The sequence below is a fragment of the Danio rerio genome, chromosome 20 (assembly GCF_052040795.2).
Source record: "Danio rerio strain M-AB ecotype USA chromosome 20, GRCz13ab, whole genome shotgun sequence".
Classification (NCBI taxonomy): domain Eukaryota; kingdom Metazoa; phylum Chordata; class Actinopteri; order Cypriniformes; family Danionidae; genus Danio; species Danio rerio.
The window spans coordinates 30,694,072-30,721,050 of record NC_141040.1 but is presented as its reverse complement, the minus strand read 5'-3'; the positions used below and the strand labels follow the sequence as shown (position 1 = coordinate 30,721,050).

The following is a 26,979-nucleotide window of genomic DNA, read 5'->3' as shown; positions in this document are numbered from 1 at the left end:
ACAGACTCTTAAACTTGATAAATAAAATGTTACAAAGTGTGAGCAATAAAGTTCTAACGCTGAGCAATCAAAGCAAACTTTAAGGTGTAAATAATAATGATACAGTAAACCTCAAACTCTGTAAACAAAGCAAATTATTAATCAAATCTGAGCTTTCAAGTAAAAGAAACAACCATCATTATTCAAATGCATACTGCAACATTACAAATTGTGAAGTTAAATCACTACATTACCACAATGCCAAAAAAAAATTCAGATATTGGAATGTACAAGAAAAGAAACCAAAAAGCTTCTTTGGCGTCATCCTTACAGCCTTTTTTTTAAACAATATCCTCACCGCTGCGTTTATTCTGACCTGAGGAGGCAATGATGAAACCTAACCTGAGTCTGTTGACATATCACGTCTAAAAGCACGCTTATTGCCATTCCTTCCAAGGCACGCGATCAACAGACACATACCTCACTTTTTAAAATCGTTATTTACAACGGTGTTTGATCAATTATGACCGATACCAATTTATCGGCCCAGCCCTACTGTAAAATTGGCCATTTTTTTTTATGAAGATTTTTATCAGGTCAAACATTTAAAGATGTGTTTAGGGACCTAGAAAGTAAGACATTTACAAATTCTATTGACATTGTCTCTACAGTTGTCTCTGTCGAAGTTGTTTGTACGTTTTAAGAATCTTTTATAAAGCTGTGTATGTTTATTTCTTTATCATTTGATCTTTGTTGAAAAATTTATTGTTTTGGTGACTTCTATTTGTAAACCTATGGTGTTTAATATGTAGTAATAGTTGATTAAACTGGTTTAGTAATCAATATCAATACTGGTACTGCTTCAGTAGGACTGCTACACACTGGCTTGCAGTGTTTGATGTAGCCCCTAGGCACTCCTATACTTGCTTGTTAGCCCACTGTTTTTCTTGCATTCTTTGCAGACTATGTATGGAGCTCAATTTGGTAAGGACATTCTTTGGCGTTAAAGTGATAGTTCACCCTAAAATGGCTGTTCTGTGATCATGTACTCACTGTTGTTACATCGCAAACTCTGAGTTTCTTTCTTGTGCAAAGTACAACAATATATCTTAGAAGATTCTTATTTGGTCATAGCAAAACAGTGCACTAGCATAAACACTATATTTTACAGTGCTTATTCATAATCATATTCATTATCTAAACTGGGGAATAATAGCTACAGTCCTTAAACATACCCTTGAAATAACCTTAACCAAAATAATTGCTTTTTATAATGACCACTTTGGTCCCACTTTAGATTAAGTGGTCCTATCTAATATGTACTTCCACTGTAATTAATCATTTGTCACAATGTACATATTGTTTAAATACATGTACCTATGATTGATTAAATACATGCATGTAATTACATCTATATTACTTAATTGCATTTGTAATTACACTGTTGACCATCCCTTACATCTTAACCCACCCTTAAACCTACCCATACCACCAAATCTTTCTCTAACGCTACTAGTATCCCACCTCAATTGCGGTGCAAGTGTTCTGCAATACATTATAAAAACAGTAAGTACATTGTATTTATTTTTTGATGGAAATACATAGTAGTTACGGCCACCTAATATGAAGTGGGACCATTATTTTCTTAGGCAAGTGCATGTATTAAGTACATGTACTGTAAAATAAAGTGCATCATCCAGCTACAGAATGACATGAGGGTGAGTCTCAACATGAATGAGTGTGTACGTGTGCAAAAAAGCCTATTAGTGTAATGTAGGCGTGTTTTTACTGTGGTCTGGCGCATGAAATTCAGAAAGAAATGGTCATTGTGTTGCATACTCTCTTGGGTAATGCTTGCCGTAAATGTGTGTGTTTGCGTTTCTCAAAAGTTGAAATATAATTCTCCCTCTATGTGGTTTCAGGATGGGTCCTACCTGGCAGAGTTGCTCTTGGCTAAAGGTTATGAGGTGGGTAAATCAACACAACCCTGAAAGACTTCCTACAAATAAGTCCGAAAGCTTTCTCGCTTTTATCTAATGCAAATCTGTCCCGCTGTCTGTTAAGTCCGATTTTCATGAAATTCAAATTTAAATTGGATGCATCTCATTTAAAGATGCCCTGTACATTTTGTTTCTTATAATATAAATTCTAGAAAAACAGAGGTATTTCAACTTATTTTGTGTCAAATAAATTTCTTGATTTTTTTTGTGTAATTTTCTATTTATTTATTTTTTTAAACAAATCAAAAGGTGAAAAGGACAGCATTAATTTGAAATAGTTTGTCAAATTCTAAATATCTTATATAACTCATGAGCATTTAAATGCATCCTTATTGCATCAATATTATGTTCTAATGTTCTAACCTATTCAACAGTATCATGTTTTAAGTCTTTTTGAAAATGTGCAGTTTGCTGAGATTGAGTGTCTTTGGTGTTTTGGACAGGTTCACGGTATCCTCCGCAGGTCCAGTTCTTTTAACACGGGTCGGATCGAGCACCTCTATCATAACCCTCAAACGCACACAGAAGGAAGTGAGTTACAAATCAATATGCATGCCTATATTAATAATCCTGTTTAATACATTTGTAAAACATGCATGCATGTTTACTAATCTTTGTAAAATATTACTAGGCATTGGAGCTACTAAGGATCGTAAGTTGTTTATTCAGTATTTTAATGGATTTTTATAAGGCATTTTCCTTTATGGTTACAGTCTAAACGTTCTTAAGCCCTATTTGGATGGTAATTGTTACTTTTGGGAGACATCAGAAGAAAAAAAATTGGCACGGCTCCTCCGTGATAAAACTCGTGCATTTGGACTGCAGTTAATCGGGGGGAGACAAAGAGTTTTTTTCAGTTTTTGTTCATACAGCTATGACTCATTGGCAGTGCAACTAAATATGGCTGTCACTCTTGCTTTGAGTGTGTAATCTCATTCTCTACAAACAAGAGTGGTAGTGACAGGTGATTTATGACAGAAATCACTCCTTAAAATTTCTGTAGTTTTGAAAAAGATAAAATGGCAGACAATAATTTTGCCCTTCAAAAGCAAAATGTAGAATTTACTTAGAGTAAATGTTTGCAAAGGTTTATTGTTTGAAAAGTCAGTCAATGTCAGATCACACATTGTTAAAACAAGTACACTGCCCTAATTAGAAATACTGCACACACATACCCTACAAACAGACAATTTATGCTTGCATTTATGTCTGATGTCCACAGTTCAGTTGGGTTTTCTGAAACACGCTTTCTTTGTTACTTGTATCATTTGTGCTGTTAAAATTATGTTGCCCTCAATGTATCCAGATGATTTGGCCTGGGATTAAATTATTGACTATGGGGTTTCTAAGCTTGACCAAGAATTTTCTCCTGGATATTGGGAGAAAAAAACACTGACATGAGAGTTAAATAATGGCTATAATGTCACTGTTTAGTTCCTATGTAAAACATTTGCCATCCAAATAGGTCTTCAGTCTGTATCTGGTTTTGACCGAGAGCTAAAAAAGCTGAATTTTTAAATAGAATAGAATCACCAATTTTTCTTGTTTTTTTGCACAAAAAATCCAGAGACAGACAATCTTTTCTTTCCAGTTGATCCGGTGATGGGAAGCTATGTATTTTAAATCTTCAGCAAAAGAATATGTGAACATTTCAGACATAGTTATGATTTTGTGTTGTGTTGGGTCTGATAGCTTTCGCTTTAGGTGACAATCTTTAAAGGCATAGTTCTCTCCAAAATGAAAATTTACTCCCTATTTACTCGCTCTCAAGCATTTTTTCTTCTCTTAAACATAAAAGAAGATATATTTAAAAAAGCTGAAAACCTGTAACCATTGACTTTCATTGTAGGAATTAGTATAGAAATCAATAGTTACAGATGTACAGTTTTCTTCATATCTTCTTTATAGTTCAACAGAAAAAAAAAGAGGCTCATATTAGTTTGAAACAAGCAAAAGGTGAGTAAACAGTGACAGAATTGTCATTTTTAGGTGAGTTATCTCTTTAAACTTGAGCAGATGTGGAGGACAAAACTCTTTTAAAGCTTTTAAATCTTTCCAGTAGACAGTGAAGCTGTATCAGGCTGCTCAATGTGTTATTAAAAGATGATCAAATTGATTCTCATAGACATGAAGTTGCACTATGGAGACTTGACCGACAGCACGTGCTTGGTGAAGATTATCAATGAAGTCAAACCCACAGAAATCTACAACCTCGGAGCACAGAGCCACGTCAAGGTAAAAAAAAAAAAAAAAAAAACTCTCGTTTTCACTGAACTCTAGCTTCCTCTCTATTTCTCAATCACACAGATCCTCTTTGTCTGTCAGCTTTCCTTCTGGACAGACCCACACACATGCAAACGCTTTCATAATGACTTTGGTTTCTTTCTCAGTGTCTGTGAGGTGAACAAATGACCCCGTCCAAGTATTACTTTGGAAAGGGAGAGAAAAAAAAAGTCTTAACCAAATACAGAAGACTTTCTTTCACTCTCTGTTCCTTTACCCACACCCCTAATGTCTAGTCATCTGGGATGAGGTCAGGGGGATGTTAGTCAGCGAGTTGGCCATCGGACGGGGTGTGTGTGTGTGTGTGTATGTGAACTTCTGTGTGGGTGCTCCACAGGGTAATTTATGGGAAAAAAAGCACAAACGGCAGTTAAAGTGAGGGCAAGGAAGAGAGAAAAAGAAAGAAAGATGATGGAATAAGAATAAGATCAAAAGCAGAATGAGACAAGATAATATTGAGGGATGTGTACAAGACATTAATAGAGACTTAGCTTCCTTCAGCTATTCATGATGCTCTGATGTTCAGTCACAGGAAAAACAACAACTGAATGTATTTAACTGAGTATAAGAGAGAAACTACAGTGTCATGTTTTATTGTAGTGTTAAACATTTTAACCACACAAAGAAACAAGTTCTTTGGAATAATCGTAAGACCAGGAATTAAAGGATTTGTCAATCCAAAAGAAATAAATAAGTTCTGTCATCATTAGCTCATTCTCTTTCACAGACAAATAAAGTCATGTAGTTGTGGTATGACATGAGAGTGTGAATATGATGACTGAATTGTCTTTTTTGGGGGGAATGTATTCCTTGTAAAACATGACACTTCTTCCGCAGAGCATTTGTCTTTGTGGCCTTTTTCCAAGCAGAACAGGATATGAAATAAAAACTTCTGCTCAGAAAGTTAAGACTTTAGCTGGGATTTGATTCGGATTATAGCCAAAAGGCGATGATAATTCTGCTTAACTTTATTCTTGTTGTTTTAAACAAACTAAAGCTGAAAAAAATGGTAAAAACCTATAGTGATAAAGTAAAAACAAATAAAATGACAAAAGTGTGTGTTTATATATCTTTTAATATATACAGAAATATAACTTTTCCAAACTTTTAATAAAAGTTGCTTGAGAACCGTTGTTTTTGCAGTGGAAATTACAGTGGATACTTTATTGGACATTAATTTATATAGACCATTTCTATGTTGTCCTGTTATTGGCCAATTAACATTTCCTGCTTGTTATCAAACTATTTCATAACTATAATAAGAGACAATTCATCCCCCCAGATAGTCTATACATTTAATATGCATTTAGTTATATACATTTAATATACAAGCACAATTTTTCACACTAAATCACAATTTTGTACCCCTTATATTGGAAAAATTGTGGTCTCAAAAACATCCAAGTCCAAATTACAATAGTCTGAAAACCACTGTGTTTGGTACAAAACATAGAACAAGCCAAATCTATCAACAATTTATGCTTTTTTCTATAAAATTGGTAGTCTGCCAGGGTGTCTGCTGGGCCATAAAAAGTCTTAATGTCTTCAAATTAAAAAGACCTAAATTTTAGGTGTTAAAAAGTCTTATTTTCACTGATATATTGTGTTGTACAGGGTGTCCATGGGGTCTTAAAAGCTATTAAAATTAAAAACTGATAAATCATTTTAAAGAAAGTGGTGACACAGTGGTGCAGTAGGTAGTGCTGTCGCCTCACAGCAAGAAGGTCGCTGGTTCGAGCCTCGGCTGGGTCAGTTGGCGTTTCTGTGTGGAGTTTGCATGTTTTCCCTGCGTTCGCGTGGGTTTCCTCCGGGTGCTCCAGTTTCCCCCACATTCCAAAGACATGCGGTACAGGTGAATTGGGTAGGCTAAATTGTCCGTAGTGTATGTGTGTAAATGAGAGTGTGTGGATATTTCCCAGAGATGGGCTGTAGCTAGAAGGGCATCCGCTGCGTAAAACGTGCTGGATAACTTGGCGGATCATTCCACTGTGGCGACCCCGGAATAATAAAGGCACTAAGCCTAAAAGAAAATGAATGAATGAGTTTAAGGAAATTTAAGGCCCTTAAAAATATCTAAAAGTCTTCAATGCTTTTTAAAAAAAATTTTTTTTTAAAGGTGTTAAGTTTTTTATCATTTTTGATTCTACAATGTATAGTTGTACGCTAAGGTTTGCCTGAATTTTATCTGAATATTGGGGTGCTGTGTAGTTTGTGAAAATCCTGCAGTTCTACAGGCGCCAATTATCATTTTTAATCAGTATATGATAAATGTTTTAGTTTAGGATTAGTTTCTTACAATCAGTATTTAGTAAATATACTGTACGTTAAAATGTCGCTAAAGTAGCTGGGTGAAACCTAAAGTGGCGATGAGGTCTCAACATGTATGGAAAGAGTCTTGACAGTTATTGAATTTCACTCTCTGATTTCAGTATATACCCTGGTTGTAGGTCTTAAATAGTTTTAAACAGGTCTTAATTTTGTTTTTCCAAGTAAAGCTACTCAATTTGGGCTGACATTCTTCCAATGACCAACTATACATCTCAATATAATCTTATTTTTATATGTAAGTTTTTATTATTGCAAGGAGATGCAATTCACAACAGCTGTTCCCCAAATAAATTACTAAAAAATAAAAACAAAATTCCCTAAATAAAAAAAAGAATAAAACTAAAAACTGGGCGAAGCAGTGGTGCAGTAGGTAGTGCTGGTTCGAGCCTCAGCTCAGTTGGCATTTCTGTGTGGAGTTTTCATGTTCTCCCTGCGTTCGCGTGGGTTTCCTCCGGGGTGCTCCGGTTTCTGGCACAGTCCAAAGACATGCAGTACAGGTGAATTGGGTAGGCTAAATTGTCCGTAGTGTATGAGTGTGTGTGTGAATGTGTGTGTGGATGTTTCCCAGAGATGGGTTGCAGCTGAAAGGGCATCCGCTGCGTAAAAACTTGCTGGATAAGTTGGCGGTTCATTCTGCTGTGGCGACCCCAGATTAATAAAGGGACTAAGCCGACAAGAAAATGAATGAATGATAAAACTAAACACGATTACACAACTCCTCATGATAATACCTGGCCATTAGAAAAAAATCCTAACCCTGTATAACTCTTAAATATTCCTAATGGTCTTAAATAGCCTTAAATTTGACTTATTATTATTATTATTATTTGTGAAACATTTAGCTTACAAAGTGCTTTTTTCTTTCAAATAAATGTGATTTACATTTAAGTTTGTCACCTTTAAAAGATACATTTTTAAATATCGGAGCCAGTGTTTGTTTAAAATGATTCATGAGCCTAAATGGTTGGTTTTGTAAGTCAGTAGGATGGAAAGATCCAGAAAAGCACCTGCGGGCGCTCGCTGAACACGTACAGTTAAATACAGCAGCTGCCGTAATATGGAACTAAATAATTCAAGTGGAAACTCACTGGCCAAAAGACAAGCACCCATTATACCATAAGCTAGGTTTTCTGGGTGACCCATCAGGAGGACCGTCTGCTGTGATGACAAAAAAAAACAGCAGGATGCTCAACATCACAATAGAGCTTCAGTGCAGTGAATAAAAAGTACAGTACTTTTAAGCACAGACATAGGACTTCATATTTAAAATCTGCTGTCATACCACGACAGCCGCAATCAAGATTGCTATGTGGAAAAATAAACAAGCTTGATTTAATTATACCATCAGTTTAGGCCTGTGAGCTCGTAAGTGTGTGCGTTAGCCGCTAGTGTTCATTAAAGATTGGCGTTTCAATCAGTGCCCGTAGTAATAAAGTGGTAGATCACTGCTACTCTCTGATTGTAGTTTACATTTTTTACTCACCGCACTTTGTTTGGATATGGCAGGAAGAGTGGCAGAGAAAACACATGCACACACACGCTCGGTTTCCCGTTTTTACACACAGGGGTCAGCAAAGTGCTGTTTTGTTTGAGAGCAGCGCTTGGCGGTTTTTAGTAGGCTATTCGCTGTTGCTTACAGGAATATTTGAGGAAGAAAGTGATGTGCTTTTTTCCCCTCCATCCACATTCTCTCTTTGTCTGTGAGCATTTAAAGGCTTGTTTGAGTTCTCCAAATAAATCTGAAGGATAAATGACAGAAGGACGACAGGCGTAAAAACTGTAATGAACTGCGATCGTGTTAAAATAAAGTCATGGGGTTTTCAGGTTTAATGTTGCACGGCTTAATTTTTATTTTCTTTTTTCCTGACAGTTTTTTCCCTCTGTTATGACCAATTAGTATAGAAATAATTATTATTAAGGTGAGGCTTTGAAATAGATTAAATTTTTTAGCATTAATTAATTAAATGACTTAATGAGAGCGTAAATAAATATTATTATGGTGAGGCTTTACAATAGAGTTTAATTTATGAGCATAAATTAATTAAATGACTTAATGAGAACTTGTAATGAACTGATATCTAACATGTTTATGATTCATTGTTAAGGTAATTTCAATATTTACTAATAAATTATTGTTAAATTTAAAAGTTAGTATTATAGTTGAGGAAATATCGGTTAATATTAGTTTCTGAGCTAACGTGAATTTTCCTTTTTGCTATTTAATATTAAACATGTATCATAATGTAACAAAATTGATTGTAATTGATCATTACAAATATGATAGATTTATTTTTAAAGCTTTATTATTTACACATTACAAATGTAAATAGTGTGTGTATGTAAAATTGCATATTAAGCAAAACATAAAGTAATAATAATAATAATAATCATTTTTTATTTATATTTAATGGACAAACATACACTTAAAAAATTACTTTGCAAGTCAAATCGAACTTTATTGTCATTTCGCTATATGTGTGGACATATCGAGGAATGAAATGTCGTGTCTCGCAGGACAACGGTGCTACATAAATTAACCATAAATACAAACACAACACTGGACATAACAGCTATTTAAAAAATGCATAACTTACATATACTATAAGATACTTAACTATACACACCAAACAGGCTATACAAGTTTTGCCACTTGTTTAAAGTGCTTATTTAAAGAAACACAACTCTTAAGGGTTTTTTTTGGGACAACTTTTATGTTTTACGTTCAATGCACTTTAAATTGTAAGTATAAATAGGTTTCTTTATTTAACCAGATAAAAAACCCATTGAGATCAAGATCTCATTTACAAGGGTTACCTGGCCAAGAGGTCCACAACACACGACCTATGAAAAAATATTATTAATAATAAATAGAAAATTAAAATAATATACATAGAATTAAATTAATCAAAAATTATTCAATGAACTTAATTAGATTGTTTTGGGAAAACCTGAAGGAATTGTGTGGAATCCAGTATTTTTTTTTTTGTGCACTGCCATTTAAAATGTTGCCTTCAATTAGATTTTTAAAAAAATGTTTGTTTATTCATTCTACTGTATTATTTTATCACTAATAAATACAATTTTTTAAAATATATTAAAATTAAAAATAAATGTAAATTAAATTTTAATTAAATAATTTCAGCCTAGTTAGCATGGATAAAAAGCACAAAAAAAACTGCGATCCCAAATTTTTGAACTATTTTTTTTTATTTCTTCTTAAGAATTGATACTAACAATTCTGTCACAAAATAGGAGGTTAAAATGTCATTGTTTTGCTAAGTGTCTGAATAATAGTCCTAATCCTAATGATAATTAATTCATCATATCTGTAGTGTTAACATGGAAAACATGCAGGGCAGCACCTGTTGGAAATGCATCACAACAAAAAATGCAAGAGGATAACAATAAAACAACTCTAAATAATTCAAGTGGGATATACCAGCTTTGGGAGCTCTGTGTGTGTGCGAACAATGGAAAGATAAAGGATATTTCCATACGAAAGTGAACTGTTCAGTCATGCCAGGACTTTGTCTGTAGCATGTTGTTTGACGATGACAGGACTGGTTAAAGAAAAGGTGAAAAGTGGCTCAATGTCAGCATATGACTATACGGCTTCACTACAATAAGAGAATGGTGTACTTTACATGTTGATGTTTGTACAAGTTTCAATCTTGCGGTTATTATCAAATAACCGCAAATGGAGCTGCCTTGTGGGATTGCACACTACAATTAGTCACATTCGACCACATCAAACTTAGATCACATGATAGACAGAGTTGAAGTGGCACTTTTTAGGCTGAGACTAAAAGAGGCAAACACACACACACACACACACACACACACAGATTTGTTTTAAGGCAAAAATCTATAAATTGATGTTTCCCTAAATAGCAATGCTTTCAAGTGTAAATACTAATTTGCTTATACTAATACTAATAACTAATAACTTTTTGCTGTTAGTAATCTTAAATTTGGTTTGAGGGTTAAAAAAGTTTTACTTAGTCCTGATTCTATAAAGTGCACAATGTTTAAACAGAAATGAAAGCTCCTGCTCATATACTCAAAAGTTTATTCAGTTGTAAATACCTAAATTCATAAATAAGTTTTGTTATAAAATAAGTTTGTGAGCATTAAATTTTAATGCGTGAAATCATTGATCAATTAAATTTAAATGAATGATCATTAGAAAGTAACGTATAGATATAATATTTTGTCATTCATATGAGTTCTATTTGCTCTTGATTGCTCGCATAAAATTAGTGATTTTATTCGTAAAGACACTCAATTTGAGCATATGTCCTTAAATAATGTTACTATTATTTTAAAGGCGTAATTCACCCGTAATTCTGTCTATTACTCACTAAGATTCTCTTCGTCTCAAACTTCTTTGCGTTTCTTTTTTCTAATGAATGCAAAAGAAAATATTTTGAAGATAGCTGGAAACCTGTAGCTATTGACTTCTATTGTATTTGTGTATATGGAAGTCGATTTCTACATGTTTTAAACATTCTTCAAAATATCTTCTTTTGTTCATAAAAAAAAAAAAAACTCACAAAGGTTTGGAACCACTTGAGGGTAAATAAATTTTCATTTTTGCAAATTTTCATCTCTTTAATGTAGCCAGTAATCTATGTCTAAACTATAGAAATGCAAAAACTCTTCTGAGATGAAGAAAATAAATCACATATTTCTCCTAAATTACTCTCTCATAAAATATATGTAATACATTTCTATGTCAACATCTGTGTTGTTTTTTTCAAAAAGTGATCAATGGTGGACAAAAGAAAAAGAAAACAGTTTATATGCCAGGTATAGGGAGCAGTGTCTCTCCATTGTTTACTTGTGATCCGATCGACCAAAATGCATCTTAATAACAGGTGTAAACAGGGCCTTCCAGAGCCATCCAAAACTCATTAGACTGGTTTGCTCTCATAGTGTAAATGCTTATGTGGGCGAATGCATTCAAACTGCCATAAAAGACCACCTATTCTCCACCTACCATTCTAATTTTTAGAAATGTTATCAAAGTGCACAAACCAGATGCCAACCAAACGTTTACCATCCAGTAAAATAGGCAGTAAGCTAGGGTTAAAAGCAGAAAAAAAACAATGCTCTCTTATAGTCTTAATTCAAACACAAACCTTCACTGCCATCAGAGCAAACAAAAGCTGCTGCTATCCATATTGTTTTCGGTGGTCTCCTTTTGTATTTATAGCACATGTAGATTTTGTAAACTTATTTCACAATATTAGATGAAACTAGATAAAGCCCGTACATACACCCACTTATAGACCCTCATGTTAAAGAAATCAGGAAAGAGGTTAAAAGTGGATAAAAGAGACGGATTAAAACACCAGGTGTAAACAGGAATGTGTCTCCCTCGTGATCCGATCAACCCAAATACATCTTAAGGCAGGTGTAAACAGGGCCTGAGAGTGTTTTTTATGTTAAAGGGATAGTTCAGCCAAAAATAAAAATACTCTAGCTTACTCTCAACTTGTTCTAAACCTGTTTGAATTTTTGTTTAATCGGATAAACACAAAATAAGATATTTTGAAGATTGTTGGAAAACAGTAGCCACTGACTTCCATAGTATCTTTTTTCATTCTATGAATGTCAAAGACAATTGTCAACATTGTCAATGTCAAATTTTTTTTGATGCTCTTCAGAATATGCTTTTTTTGTTTATCTGAGAAAGAGAGAGAAAAAACTCATAAAAGTTTAGAACCAGCAGATAAGAATAGGTTTGCAATAAATGGCAATTCTAGCACTTTTTCTGATACATGGGGTCCATTTAAAAGTATGTGAGTACTTCAATTACAGACTGTCAATTTAAGCCTTAGGGTTTTTCAATTGCTGAATAAATTTAAGTGAGTGTTTTGTAAAATTATCTCTAAATTGTATTAAACATTGGTTATTTCTAAATTTTAACAATCCAACATATATTATATACACAATTGACACCATTTTATTATTTATTTTTCTATTTGTTCATTCATTTATTTATTTTTCCAATTCATTTTTATTTTATTTTAACATGTACATAGACACTTCCATGTAGATATAACATAAACCAACAAGCAGACAAATTAACAATCAAAACAAAAGCCTTCTAGTATTTTACATCAGAAAACAATATCACCTCTTTTACTAATCTTCTATTTAAACATTTCCAACTTCACCCCCTTTTAAAAACAACATAAAAGGTCCCCAAACTATATTAAAAAATATGTATTTATTTCTTATTATATACATTTTTTTTCCATTGACATGTTTGTTACCATCTCTTTCAGCCAATGGCTTATGTTTGGTGCACATATACTTTTACAATTTAAAGAAATGAGCCATTTCACTTGCAGAATATATATATTCATTAACTTATGCTCCGTCTTTTTTAACCTGATCTCTTTAGGATATAAATTAAATCAAATAATTAAAGGATACATTGGTATATTAACCTCAAAAATCTTTTCTATCATTTCTTTCACACCTTTCCAGGAGTTCTGTATTCCTTTACATTCCCATATACAGTGCTACAGCATTCCTTTAAGGTCCCTGCATCTCAATCAAGTATCTGAAATATTTTCATTATATTTATGCAGTAAAACTGGAGTTATAAATCCTCATCAACCACTTATATTGCAACCATTTCAGATGTTTGTTTGTTTATTTATTTATTTTTAATTTATTTTGTTTATGATGGGGAATTGGAACACTATTTGTTTCTATTTTGCTTTACATTTATCCTGCTATTTTTGTAAAAGTTTAATAAACCGATTAAAAAAAAAAAACATTTAGAACCAGATAAGGGTGAGTAAATAGTAAGCAAGTTTCCCTTTAACTAAAAAAAACCCAGACAGAGACTCCTTGCTCACAATTTTATGTCGGTGTGATTGGCATAAGCTTTTTGCTTGTGTGCGTATGGATTAGCCGCTAATATGCAGGTGTTGGACTGGAACGTTGCAGCGTAGCTCATTTTTTCTGTTCACTGGCGAATATGTTTGTTGTGTAATGTAAGAGTTGTTTTAACATTGCTTGCATGTTTGTAGACTGAAAAGAATGCAGGAATGAACGAGACGCTGAAAGATAAGTTGACTTTTCTTTCCGCTATTGACGACAGTATTTTTTTAATAAGGTCGCGGTTGCAATGCAGGAGACTTTGTGTAACTCTGAGCCCAAGTTTCCTTGTTAGCTAATTAGGTATCTAGAGGACTCCCAACACTTTGGCTTTCACACAGACACACACACAGTTAATTGCTTGTGTAAATCATTCCACAGTTGTCACCTGCAATGGCTGACGTCACCGCCAACAAACAGGCCTTTATTGAGTGGTGTTGGGTCACGGCGAAAACATGATTTTGATTTATCGGAATGACAGCAGCAGTGAAACTGGTGATTAATTATGAGAGATAATCATCTCTGCCGTTCTGACATCTCTGTCACTCATTTAAGAGTGGGAAAACAGATGCATTTTAAACATATCTGCCTTTGTGGTTAACATGTTTAACCTACATGTTCAAACATGACATGTAATGTGTTTTCTTTTCTCTGTTTGCCCCTCATTAGATTAATCATTATAGTTATTAAATATCTGTTGGAACTAATAATACCATTTAAAACTATACATTTCAATATATTTTTAAAGAATATTTATTATAATATATAATAAAATGTGCGCTATACTAATACTTGCCACTGGCACCTGTCCAATTCTTTTGTGAATGTTTTATTTTCTTGGTGCTAATTAAATAAGTAAATTTGGAATACACATTTTCACTGACAAAATTTGTGGGACTATATGTTATAAAAAATACTCTGTATCTATTTTTTTAAAAAGGTTGATTTACTTTTTACATGTATTTATTAATTAATTATAGTTTTTAAATATTGTTTGGAACAGTGAACTTTATCAAATGAAATTAGTTTAGTTAACTAAAAATTGACCGAAAGTTAATTTACTCATTTGAAAAAAGTTCTGAATTCAGTGTTGGAGGTGATGAGTTGATTAAATACCTTCAACTTAAATGAATTAAATTCACAGATTAGTTTTTGAACTAAAATGGTTTGTAGCAATTGGTTTCCTTTAGTTGCCTTAACTATATTGGGTTTTACAGTACTCAGTTGGTTTGAGTTCTCTTCATTCACCGGGTTTACAGTACTCAAATTGCTTCATTTACTCAAATGAATAAAGTTCACAGTACTTATTAGGATTAATTTTTAAACTTAAATGGTTTGAGTTACCTTAACTTATTGGGTTTTACAGTGTAATAATACATTTAAACATACAATATATTAAACTATAAATTTAGTATATTTCAACAATATTTATTAAATTATATAATAAAACTTTATAATATAATAAAACAACTGACACCATGTTTTTTGCATAAATTGCTCAGTTTGAAATATTATTTGTTATTTATGTTCCAAACTATTTTGTATTTATTTTTATTTTATTAATCACTTATATATATATATTTTTTTTTTAGTTTATTGTTATTAATTGACTTTATTAATTTTTTTGTTAATGAATGTCCCTCTAAGCATGTTTCGTATATTGGCATTAAACAACAGCCATGAAAAAAGACACAACACATCTACAATGCACAATTAAAACAACAACAACAATAATAATAATAATAATAATATTATTATAACAATAATACTATATAACAATAAATATAATAATAATAATAATGCACATTTAAAATAATAATAATAATAATAATAATAATAATAATAATAATTATTATTATTATTATTATTTAACAATAATAATACATAACAATAAAAATAACAATAAATATACTACTCCTAATAAATACAACAATATATATATATATATATATATATATATATATATATATATATATATATATATATAAAACAATAAATAAATATATATATATATATATATATATATATATATATATATAATAAAAAAGAATAATAATAAATATAACAATAAGTATATTTTTAGTAAATATAACAATAAAAATAACAATAATAGTAATATTGATAATAATAATAGCAAAAAATATAATAATAATAGTAAATATAATAATACTAGCTACAAATACAATAATAGAAATAATAATAATAATAATAACAACAATAAATATACTACTACTTATAAATACAATAATAATAACAATAATGATAACAATAAATATAATAATAATTAATAAAAAAGAATAAAAATAAATATAACAATAAGTATAATAATAATAATAGTAAATATAACAATACAAATAATAATAATAGTAATAATGATAATAATAATGATCTTAATAATAGCAATAAATATAATAGTAATTGTAAATATAATAATACTAGCTATAAATACAATAATAGAAACAATAATAATGATGATGATGATGATGATAATAACAATAAATATACTACTACTAATAAATACAATAATATTGATAATAATATAAGAATTAATATAAGAATAAGTAATAATAAATAATAATAAATAATAATAGTAAATATAACAATAAATGCAATAATAATAGTACTCATGATAATAATAATGATAATAATAATAGCATTAAATATAATAATAATAGTAAATATAATATTAATAATATTAATAATAGCTACAAATATAACAATAATAATAATAATAATAATAATAATACAAATAATAATAATAATAATAATGACAATAACAACAACAACAACAACAACAACAATAATAATAGTAATTATAATATTGTATACGTCTGCATATTGTGCTGGCCAGCATGCAATAAACTAATGCATTATATCACAAAGCTAGTTTTGAAGCTCATAGCTAGGTATGAGTCACTCAATTTTGAAAAGAAATGACCCTACAAATGTGTCATCTTTGGCAAGTGGCAACTTAAACCGTATCAAGAAGTGACTGCATTAATCCAAGGCTTTAAAACAGTATTAAACTTGTCAAAAACACTTTTTCAACGTCTAGCCTCACAATAAGCTAAGTATACAATATGAAGATCATAATTGTGGGAATATTCAGTTCAGAAAAAATAGGTTCTAATGGCTTGACTTTTCAACACCAGGAGCATTAAAAAGTTGGGAAAGAAAGAATGTGACTGACAGTGTGTGGTACGTCTGAAAAATATGCCAGTCTCAGTGAACTGAGCTCACGCACTCAGAGTTTGATTGAGAGGTGGAAAATAGCCGTTTACAGAATAAAAGCAGGTATTGCGATGAACAATTCTTCCTTTGTGCGCCGTAAACGGACACATTCCTGTCTCATGCCCTGCCCTGGAGCAGCTCACTTTTGTTAAGAGGCGCAACTTGTGTTTGATTACTATGATTATTGTTTTTATTGATGTTTATTATCATCGCCATTACATCAGGTAATGACATTGGCGCATGATGGTGAACAGAAGCAAGGAATGATGAAAATACAGGCCAATGGTTGGGATCATAGCATTAGCAGAGATGTTGGCTCGAGCGGCTGGAAGACTAGGATCAGGAAATATTCAGCTGCAGATTAGTATCGTGGTGTTCGATTCCAAAGTAAACTTTTAAAATGATTAATGACATTTAAGATGATGATGAATGTACAGTAAAGTAGGATGCAAGAGATGAGCTTGAGTTCGAAAGCATAAGCCACTGGTTATCACGTCATACGGAGAAAGGCTATTAAGCCTCAACGGCGTTTATAGGAAAAATATGAAAATCTCCACGTTGTGCATTCTTATCTGGCCAGAAATCTCGCTGGGGGCTTTTAAAGCTGTGCAAATCATTGCTCCCTCTGTAGTCCAGGCTGGTGCCACTTGTCTGCGTGACCTTTAGATCTGTGCTCTTTAAGTTTGAGATATAAATGCAGGGCTTAACAATAAGATTTTTTTAGGGGGACTCAGTCAGGCCATGTGATGCCCTGATGATATTTCATAAGTCACACTACTTAAAAATTATTCAATTAAAAAAAGCAAGCAGTCAGTGTATGTACAGTAAAAAAAAAAATTTATTATATTTTTTTAAAAATACGATTAGGTAAATAAATAAAAGGAAGCTAGGTTGTAAAGCCTTTGTGGAAATACCTAATTCATTTTATAGCTACTTGGCATCGTAGATAGCTAAGTTATCATTAAGTTATTTTTCATCATGAGGTAAAGCAGTGTGAATAATGACTTGTTTTATTTCTATTTTATAGACTAATTACAAAGCTACTTGCAAAGTAATTTGTGATTTGTTGTTTTAAAATTAATTTTAAATGGAAATATACAGTATTTTTGTTATTATTATTATATATTTTTAATTGTAATTTGATTTAATTTAAATGTTTATTTTAATTCAATTTAATTTTTATTTTGTTTTTAATTTATTTCTTTTTTATATATCTTTTTATTTAATTTAATGTAATTTAATATTTTTAAAATTTAATTGAATGTTTTTCCATATCCGTGTTTTTCCAGTTATATACAGTAGTACTTTTACTTTATATACATTTTTATTACAAAAGAAAAAAAGCTAAACAGGTTAAATTAATATAAGGTGTATTGTTTCAGACAGAGTACTGTATGACATACAATATTATATGTATAATATATCACACACTTATCAGAAAATTGAATATAAAAATGAAAATAGTCTGTAGAAAGTTCTACTAGATGCCAGTGCAATTACAGCTATTTATAGCCTGCAAGCGTTTATCATCATCTCTTAAAGTAAACAAGCGGGTCAAGCACTCATACTTGATAATGCACTATTTTTGTGTCGTATTGTGCGCACAACAAAACTGTGTTGGATTCTCAGCGATGCAGATCTTGGCAGATCAGTTTGTGCACTGTCAAATGTTTCGACACTTGTTTTGTGTGTATGTAGGTTTCTTGACGTCCAGATAAGCATACACAATAGCTCACCTCATTCTTTCAAGCCTTTAAATGACAGCGTCTGTCAGCTGCGATGACACGTGTGTGTGTGTGTGTGTGTGTGTGTGTGTGTGTGTGTGTGTGTGTGTGTGTGCGTGTGCGTGTGTGTGTGTGTGTGTGTGTGTGTAAAGAAGTTCACATGTGGTAGTTGTTGGTTGCTGTCAGCACAAGGTTAACTGTCAACTGTCAGGAATTGAGCTGAAACGTGTGTGTGTGTGTGTGTGTGTGTGTGTGTGTGTGTGTGTGTGTCTAGGCTGTTCTCATGCTAATAAAAGGAATGATGAGGAGTGTGTGGACAGGTCATGGGGAACGAAGTTCATTGGTCAATTCAGAAGTGTTTGTAGAAAGATTGAATGGCAGAATCCATGTCGGACCTCATTAATGGTCTTCTGGCTGAATGAAGACAATTAGATGGAATACTAATAGATGCATCATATAGCAGGAAAAGAAGAGAGTGTATTATTATTATTATTGTTGTTGTTGTTGATGTTAAAATAAATAAGAATAGGTTGCAGGGTGGCGCAGTGGGTAGCACGTTCGCCTCACAGCAAGAAGGTCGCTGGGTTGAGCCTCGGCTGGGTCAGTTGGCTTTTCTATGTGGAGTTTGCCTGTACTCACCATGTTTGCGTGGGTTTCCTTTGAGTGCTTGGGTTTCTTCCACAGGTTCAAAGACATGTGGTATAGGTGAATTGGGTAGGCTAAATTGTCTATAGTGTGTATGAATGTGTAAAACAAATGCAGGATAAGTTGGCGGTTCATTCTGCTGTGGCAACCCCAGATTAATAAAGGGACTAAGCTAAAAAGAAAATGAATGAATAAATGAATGAATGAAAAAAGAAAATTTTGTAATGTAAATAAAACAATTTTCTGAATTGTTTAATTGTGAAAAAATCTATTTATTTATTTATTACACATACTTGGCTAATTTAAATGAACTTTAATTATTTTATTTTATTTTAAATTTTTTGACAAGCACAAACATTAACAAATGAACAATGAATTGACTTTGATATTTTATTTTATTTTATTTTATTTTATTTTATTTTATTTTATTTTATTTTATTTTATTTTATTTTATTTTATTTTATTTGACTTACCAGGCACAAACATTAACAAATAAATATTTAAGTGACTTTGATAAAAAAAAATTTATTTTATTTTAATTTGTTTTATTTTATTTTATTTTATTTCATTGTCTTATTTGTTTTTATTTATTTATTGCCCGGCACACACATTAACAAATGAACATTAAACAATTATGTAAGTAAATACTAAATACTAATAATATACATTTATAATATTTTACTTATTAATTCTTTACAATTTTTTTTAACAGTTAAGCATCATTACATGCAGCCACTTGCCATATTCAAATATTAATGAACATCAAATTATGATTAGAGTTAAGTATTTGTATGCTTTCTTGGTTTTCAGCCAACTTCACAATTACAAAACTATTTTATGGTTATGTATTTTTAGTTTTCATTTTATTAGTCTAAATGATAAAATAAAAACGTCCAGTTTGGTGCGACTTAAGGCTTTACTTGCTGCAGCTGTTGAGCTATGTGAGCCTGAAAAAAGCCTAAGGAACGCTGTCTTCTGTAGACGTAAGATGTGGTAAAAATAGATCTTTGTTTTTACAAGGATGGAGACAGTTTAAGGACATCTGTAACAGGCTAAATGATTCCCTAATTATTCGCAGTCATGGTTTCTCCCTCCTTCGGCTCTCACACACACACAGACACACAAGCTCATATGAGATTGCTTCAGACAACTCTAGCCCGGGGCAACCCCAACCGCAGCCCATAATGAGCCAGCCTGTTGCCATGTTTACATGTGTGTTTATGTTTGAGGGCGCGAGTGAGTGATGAGCTGAGCGTGTCTGCTTGAGCGAGGGAAGTTGGTGTCATCTCAAGCATACATTTAATTAGCTGATGAATTCCAACCCTGACGTGCCGAAGCCGTGAGGAGTGTAGGAGTAGTATCGACATCTATGAGGAGCCAAAAGAGAAAAGGGTGTTCGCTTGTGTGCAAGTCGCCCCAGGCCGCGGGGACTTTCCCCACATCAGATATAAATCCTTCCCCAACGACTGGTCCAAGATGATGTGGAGACACAAGAAAAACGCATTTTCAGCACAATTTTCACTTCAGATAATGTGTAGTATTTAAAGCCGTGTTTGCATAAATGACATTTTGGTCATTTTTATGTGTTTTCTTAACCTACAGTTGTCTGCTGCATATGCTGGGAGACTCTTGAATCGGTGGTCACTTGTTTTAGGTTTTAATAAGTACAGGACAGAGTAATAAATATATATTTCTCCATTTATTTATGCATTTGAATTGCTTGTTATCGTGATCCTTCCTCCAACCACTTTTGATGTTTGGAAAGAGTGACATTTATTGAAATTTGTAGTAGTTTGATGTGATCTACTGCCTAAGTTGGTTTTGTAACTGACACTACAAAAGCCTAGTAATAAACTGCCAGTACTTTTCTGTTATTTTACTGACTTGTCTATGTAATATACAGTTGAAGTCAGAATTATAAGCCCCCCTGTTTATTTTTTACCTTCATTTCTGTTTAACGGAGAGAAGATTTTTTCAACACATTTCTAAACATAATAGTTTTAATAACTCATTTCTAATAACTGATTTATTCTTTGCCATGATTAGGGTACTTGAGCAAGTTATTGTATAACGATGGTTTATTCTGTAGACAGTCGAAAAAAAATTGCCTAAATGGGCAAATAATTTTGACCTCAAAATGGTTCATAAAAATTAAAAACTGCTTTTATTCTAGCCAAAATAAAACAAATAAGACTTTTCCAGAAGAAAAATATTATCGGAAATACCGTAAAAATTTCCTTGCTCTGTTAAACATCATTTGGGAAATATATTTTTAAAAAAAAGGGGGGGGGGGGACAATTCTGACTTCAACTGTATGTATTTTTTATGATATATTATTTCAAACTACTAAAATATCAATCAAAAGTCACTTTGTACAATTTCACTTTAACCTCAAAAGTCAACAGAGCAAAGATAGGTCCCAGAATGCTATTCATAACTGTAAATAAATGAAATGCTATTGCACTCCTGGTTAGACCTAAACTGCATTACTTTGACTTGTACATGTGTAATGACAATCTAATCTAATCTAATCTAATCTAATCTAATCTAATCTAATCTAATAATTTCACCCATATTTTGACTTTTGGTTTTAACCAAAGTTATTTGAACCATTAAAGTAGACACTTAAGTGCATTTAAGAATCTGTTTATGTTACAATTATACATTTAAATTGATTAGGATATTATTTTGAAAAGTGTCATTTTTGACATAGAATTTTCTCCGGTATGAAAACTGCAGGGAAGATAAAAAATGTGAATAAAACTTTCAAAAGCACAATAAAAGTCATAAAAGTCAATATGCTCAAAATGAATGAGACAAATAAATTGCTTTTACAGCACAATTTTCACTTTGGATATTTTGTAAAATGTGGCCTATACAACAAAATCTCCAAAATTTCCACTGAGTTTCTTAGTTTGCAAATGCACAAAGGTTGCAATTTTGACGCTATTGTATAAATGATGATTATACATTTTAATAAGAACAAAGTTAGTACACTGTAAAGACCATGTTTTCATAAAAGCTGCAAATTGACTCATGACTGTCAATCATGACTGTAAAGTTAGCTTAGTTAGCTTAATTTTTTTTAACTATAGGTCATTTACTTAATATTAAGGCATCAGGTTTACTCACTAATGCTAAATAACATTCATTCATTTTCTTTTTTCAACCAACTTATCAAGCATATGTTTTACACAGCAGATGCCCTTCCATCTGCAACCCAGTACTGGGAAACATCCATACACACCAATTCACACACACATACACTATGGACAATTTAGCTTATTCAATTTACCGACACTGCATGTCTTAGGACTGTGGGGGAAACTGGAGCAACCGGAGGAAACCCACGGGAACACGGGGAGAACATGCAAACTCCACACAGAAATGCTAACTGATCCAGCTGGCACTCAAACCAGCAACTTGCTGTGAGGTGACAATGCTAATCACTGAGCCACTGTGTCACCATGCTAAATGAATGGTTTTCACAACATTTGAAAAATTAAAGTAAACACTTGAATTTAATACACTTTATAATTATATAAAAATACTTTGTTTTATTTGAAATAAAATGTTTTGATTTTGAAACACTGGCCATTTTTTTCTCCGAAAACGAATTTTAAAAGCTCAAAAAAAAATATATATATCATAGACCTACATATACTCCAGTTTTTGTGGAGACATGAAGAAATTGCTTTGATGGAACAATTTTTACTTCGGATAATGCTTGAAATGTGGCCTAGCTTACATAAACAACAAAATCCTTGTCATTTCCATGTCTTTTCTTAGTCTGTAAATGCATACAGAGAGCAATTTGGACGCTCTCTAGCATGAATGCAATGGCTACTGCTACTAGCAAGAGCAAATTACGGTATCGCTGTTCATCTAATAGTGCTATTTTGGCATATTCATGACATCTGAAATCTGCGTCCTGGCTGTTTGTTTGGAGAAAACAATGCCTTAGAAATGAAAACTTGCTTGCGGCATGGCAAGATGCCGTGAAAGCTCTCCGCACAATCTGAAGACATAAATCTCCTTGTACCTGACAGAAACGTGTCTCTCGCAGTTCTAACTGGTATGATTGAATGTTTTGGCTCACATTTAAGAGCATGTTTGCACAGTGCAAAAAACTTAAAGCTAATTATCCCAGCAACGGCAGTGATCGCTATTGGAAGACATCCAAGCAACACAGCTACAGAGCTGATCCACTGCCGCATTATAAGGATTATTTTGAAAGTGATGCAAATTTGCGTTGCGAAGACACTTAAATATCATTTCAATCTCACGATAATCATCTGTCAGTGACTTTTGTTTTCTCGCCGAGGTGTGGTTATAGATGTGCACTCGGGTATTTCGGGACTAATTCAGATCATGCCTGTTGCAGTGGGTTCGTCTCGATGGAAAAAAAAAACGTGTAGGTGCGATTCTGAGAAGTGTCAAATTTTAGGAACAGGTTAGATTAGTTGGTCTCTCTCTCTTTCTCCTGCTCAGTCCCTGTCTGTCTATCTTTCTTTCTCTCCATATCTTTTAACATCTCAGTTTCAGTCAGGGATTCCCCGACTCACTCGTGTTTGGGAGTTTGAGTGTGTCTGAACTCGTTAAATTAGAGCAGAAAGCGCCTCGCTCAAAAAAACAGTAATTCAGTCTTATGATGTAGCACCCTGAACTATTTGTAATTATAGAGGCGTAGTTAATCTAAAAGTTAACACAAATTAACCCTCAGCCGTGTTGTGTGGCTTTCTTTGGTTGTACGTAAGAGGAGACATGATGAGAAATGTGCAGGGGTCAATGGTGAAAAGGGGATGTCAAATATCATAGTCATTATTTACTTTCAGAAAAAAAGATATCATACATTTTACCATGATTTAGTTTCATTTTAGTTTATGTATCAAAATATATTTTGGTATTTAAAAACAGGATATTTTATAGGACAGGATCAAAATATTAAATTAATAAGTCCACATAAATCAGAAATTGCTGAGTCTTTTATTTCAGTATGTTGATGTACTTCCAATAGGATATATGCTGAAGGACATTTTATTTTCAGTAACCCAGTTAAAGCGCTTCCGTTGAACTGTATGCCGTTATAAAATTCCCATGTTTAAGATCTGTTTTCTTTGAACTGACATTGTTTCTATTTACTATGATCTTTTATGTGAAGCTGCTTTGACACAATCTACATTGTAAAAGTGCTATACAAATAAAGGTGAATTGAATTGAATTAAAAATCAATGAAAATCAATCTGAAAATCTTCACTGCCTGATATATGATGTAAAGTGGGTCTGAGAATGTACAAGAAGCACTGTATTAAATTCCATTTTTCTGCGCCATGTCTTTAAAATATGAAAATTTATTTTACTCCATTATTTTTAAAGGAGTTTCTAGGCTAGCTTTCTGATCCTAATGGTGCATGTGTATAAATGGCTTTTCATCTTATTTTACACTTGAACAACTAAATGAAAGCTTAAGTCTATTTAACTGATTATATTTTGTTTACAGTAAAATATCGATGCTGTAAAATCAATCGTATAAAATTGAGTCACATTAAACGGTTACTGAAAGTTTATCGGTAGAGGAAACTAGCTGTGCATATACCCTATTTAACAGAATACGGAGTTGGGGTGGAGCTTTTTTTTGTGCAGCATTTCTTTATAGCAAACAAACAATAAGAAGGGCAGAGTAAAGAATATTGTCGGCGAACTGATGTCAACACAGGCACCACCACTCAAAACACGGAAGCAACTGGTGACTGGTCAAATTTTGAAGAACAAACTTTTTTTGTTCACAACAACTGTACAATAGCAAAATAAAAAATTTAAATTTTGATTTTACACATATTTTCCACAGAATTTGTATTCTTTGCCACTATCAAACCACTTGATTTTAGCCATTTGTCAAGGGGTTTTTAAACATTTAAAATAAAATCCAGTGAAGTATGATCACTTCTCCTTTCATAAATTTCATTAAAAAATTATATATTAATAGATTTTAATAGAATAAAGATGGAACATTTTACATTTATTTAGACTATTTAGATTAATTTGAAACATTAAAGTATACACTTGCTTTTAATACATTTTGTATATACATACAATTTGCTTTTGTAAATTTAATTTGACCAAATCATTTAATTTGATTTAGACACTAAATCTACTCTCATCTGACTGTTTTTACATTGTTCTATATGATAACAGTGAATTGGATTTAAAGAAAAATGTTTTAAAAGCACAATAAAAGTGTCATAGATAGAAAATATTCTTTAAACTATGCTTTCATGTGATTGATTAGTATCAAGAACAGGCTGAAATTATTATTATGTTTTCTCCTGAAATCAGTGTTTGTTCTCTTTCTACATTCATAAAGGAGTAATTGCCTGATTTGTGTACAGATTGTTTTTTTTTGCGTCAAGACTTTTCAGTGAACACTTTGAGATTCAAATTTTCATTTTAAGTTCAGTTTTGCTTTTATTATTTATTTTAAAAGACACTGTAAAATTAAAATGTAGCACACATACAATGTAAATCAAACTCACAGAATGCAGCCCTTTATATACAGGATTTCATTGTTTGACCTGGTTTACATGAGCAAACCCTTTGATGTTCTTTGTGTTTTCCCCTCACTGCAAAGCATGCAGTTCTGTGCAAACAAAGTCACTTGATATCAACTGTCAAAGACAAGAATCCTTCTCTCCGCTAAGACAGTTTTATTACCAGACAGTTTTCATATTCCCTTAAATTAGATTTATGTTTATCCCGGCAGCTGCATTGCTTATGTTACCGGGTTAAGTCATTATACTTGTATGCTTGTGTACTTGAGCGTTTAAGTCTTATGCATAAATGCTTTGTGTTTGTCAGATCTCCTTTGACCTGGCCGAGTACACAGCAGATGTGGACGGGGTTGGAACCCTTCGGCTGCTGGATGCAGTGAAGACCTGCGGTTTAACTGACACCGTCCGCTTCTACCAGGCCTCCACCAGCGAGCTCTATGGGAAAGTACAGGAAATTCCCCAGAAAGAAACCACGCCATTTTACCCGCGATCGCCTTATGGTCAGCAAACATACGCATTAATCCAAACACTTAAAGATTACATTTTTCTGCTTATTTAAATAAGACTGATTTCTTTTGCGCAATTAATGAAATATCATTCAGTTTAAAAATATATTATTGGAACCACAAAATGCTAATTATTCTAAATAGTTATACTTTGTAATGCATAGTAATTCCTATTTTATTTTATTACTATTTTGACATATTCACACTATAAAATATACAAAATGTTTTAATGGCATAGAAGATATTCTTGTTATTCTAATAATTTTAATAATTTTAAAAGGAAAAAATCTAGTATTTCGACCCAGGGAATGTATTTTTTAGCCATTTGCAAGAATATACCCATGCAACTGATGACTGGTTTTGGTCCAGGGTCACATATAATCAAATTTGGTACTGTATGTTCATATTAATGTATAGTATACAGATCAAAATCAAATATGTTGTTTCATTTGTATATTATAATATTGGGTAAATTAACAATGCAACATTTCCCATAATTTTCTTTTCGTACCATTTTTATTTAAAAAAAAATGTGAAGCATACGCATTACTTGCATTTACTATGCATTCTATGTACAGCGTATATTTGTACACCCCTTACAAATCTCTCATTTAAATGAATATTTTCTATAGGAAGCTTTACAATAATATATTTGTGCATATACATTCCATTAGTCAGTACTAAAGCCAAATCTGGAGATAATCTTTATTTAAAGTTGAAGTTAGAATTATTAGCCCCCCTGTTTAACTTTTTCCCCAAGATTTTTTCAACACATTTTTAAACATAATAGTTTTAATAACTCATTTCTAATAAAGGATTTATTTTATCTTTGCCTTGA

The 26,979-nt window shown here is 32.2% G+C and overlaps 1 protein-coding gene across 7 annotated transcripts in view; it reads left to right on the top strand.

Annotated features, from left to right (window-relative positions):
- Positions 1–26,979, top strand: part of gmds (GDP-mannose 4,6-dehydratase) — a 112,363-nt gene that overhangs the window by 10,493 nt on the left and 74,891 nt on the right. For 4 of the 7 annotated variants that reach the window (XR_015517502.1, XR_015517503.1, NM_001102475.2 and 1 more), the window contains 4 exon segments: positions 1,902–1,946; positions 2,423–2,510; positions 4,105–4,214; positions 25,943–26,135. Coding sequence is in view for 4 of the 7 variants with exons in the window: in NM_001102475.2 (NP_001095945.1) it covers positions 1,902–1,946; positions 2,423–2,510; positions 4,105–4,214; positions 25,943–26,135 (436 nt within the window). In the remaining 3 variants the exon portion in view is untranslated. 7 annotated transcript variants of the gene reach the window in all.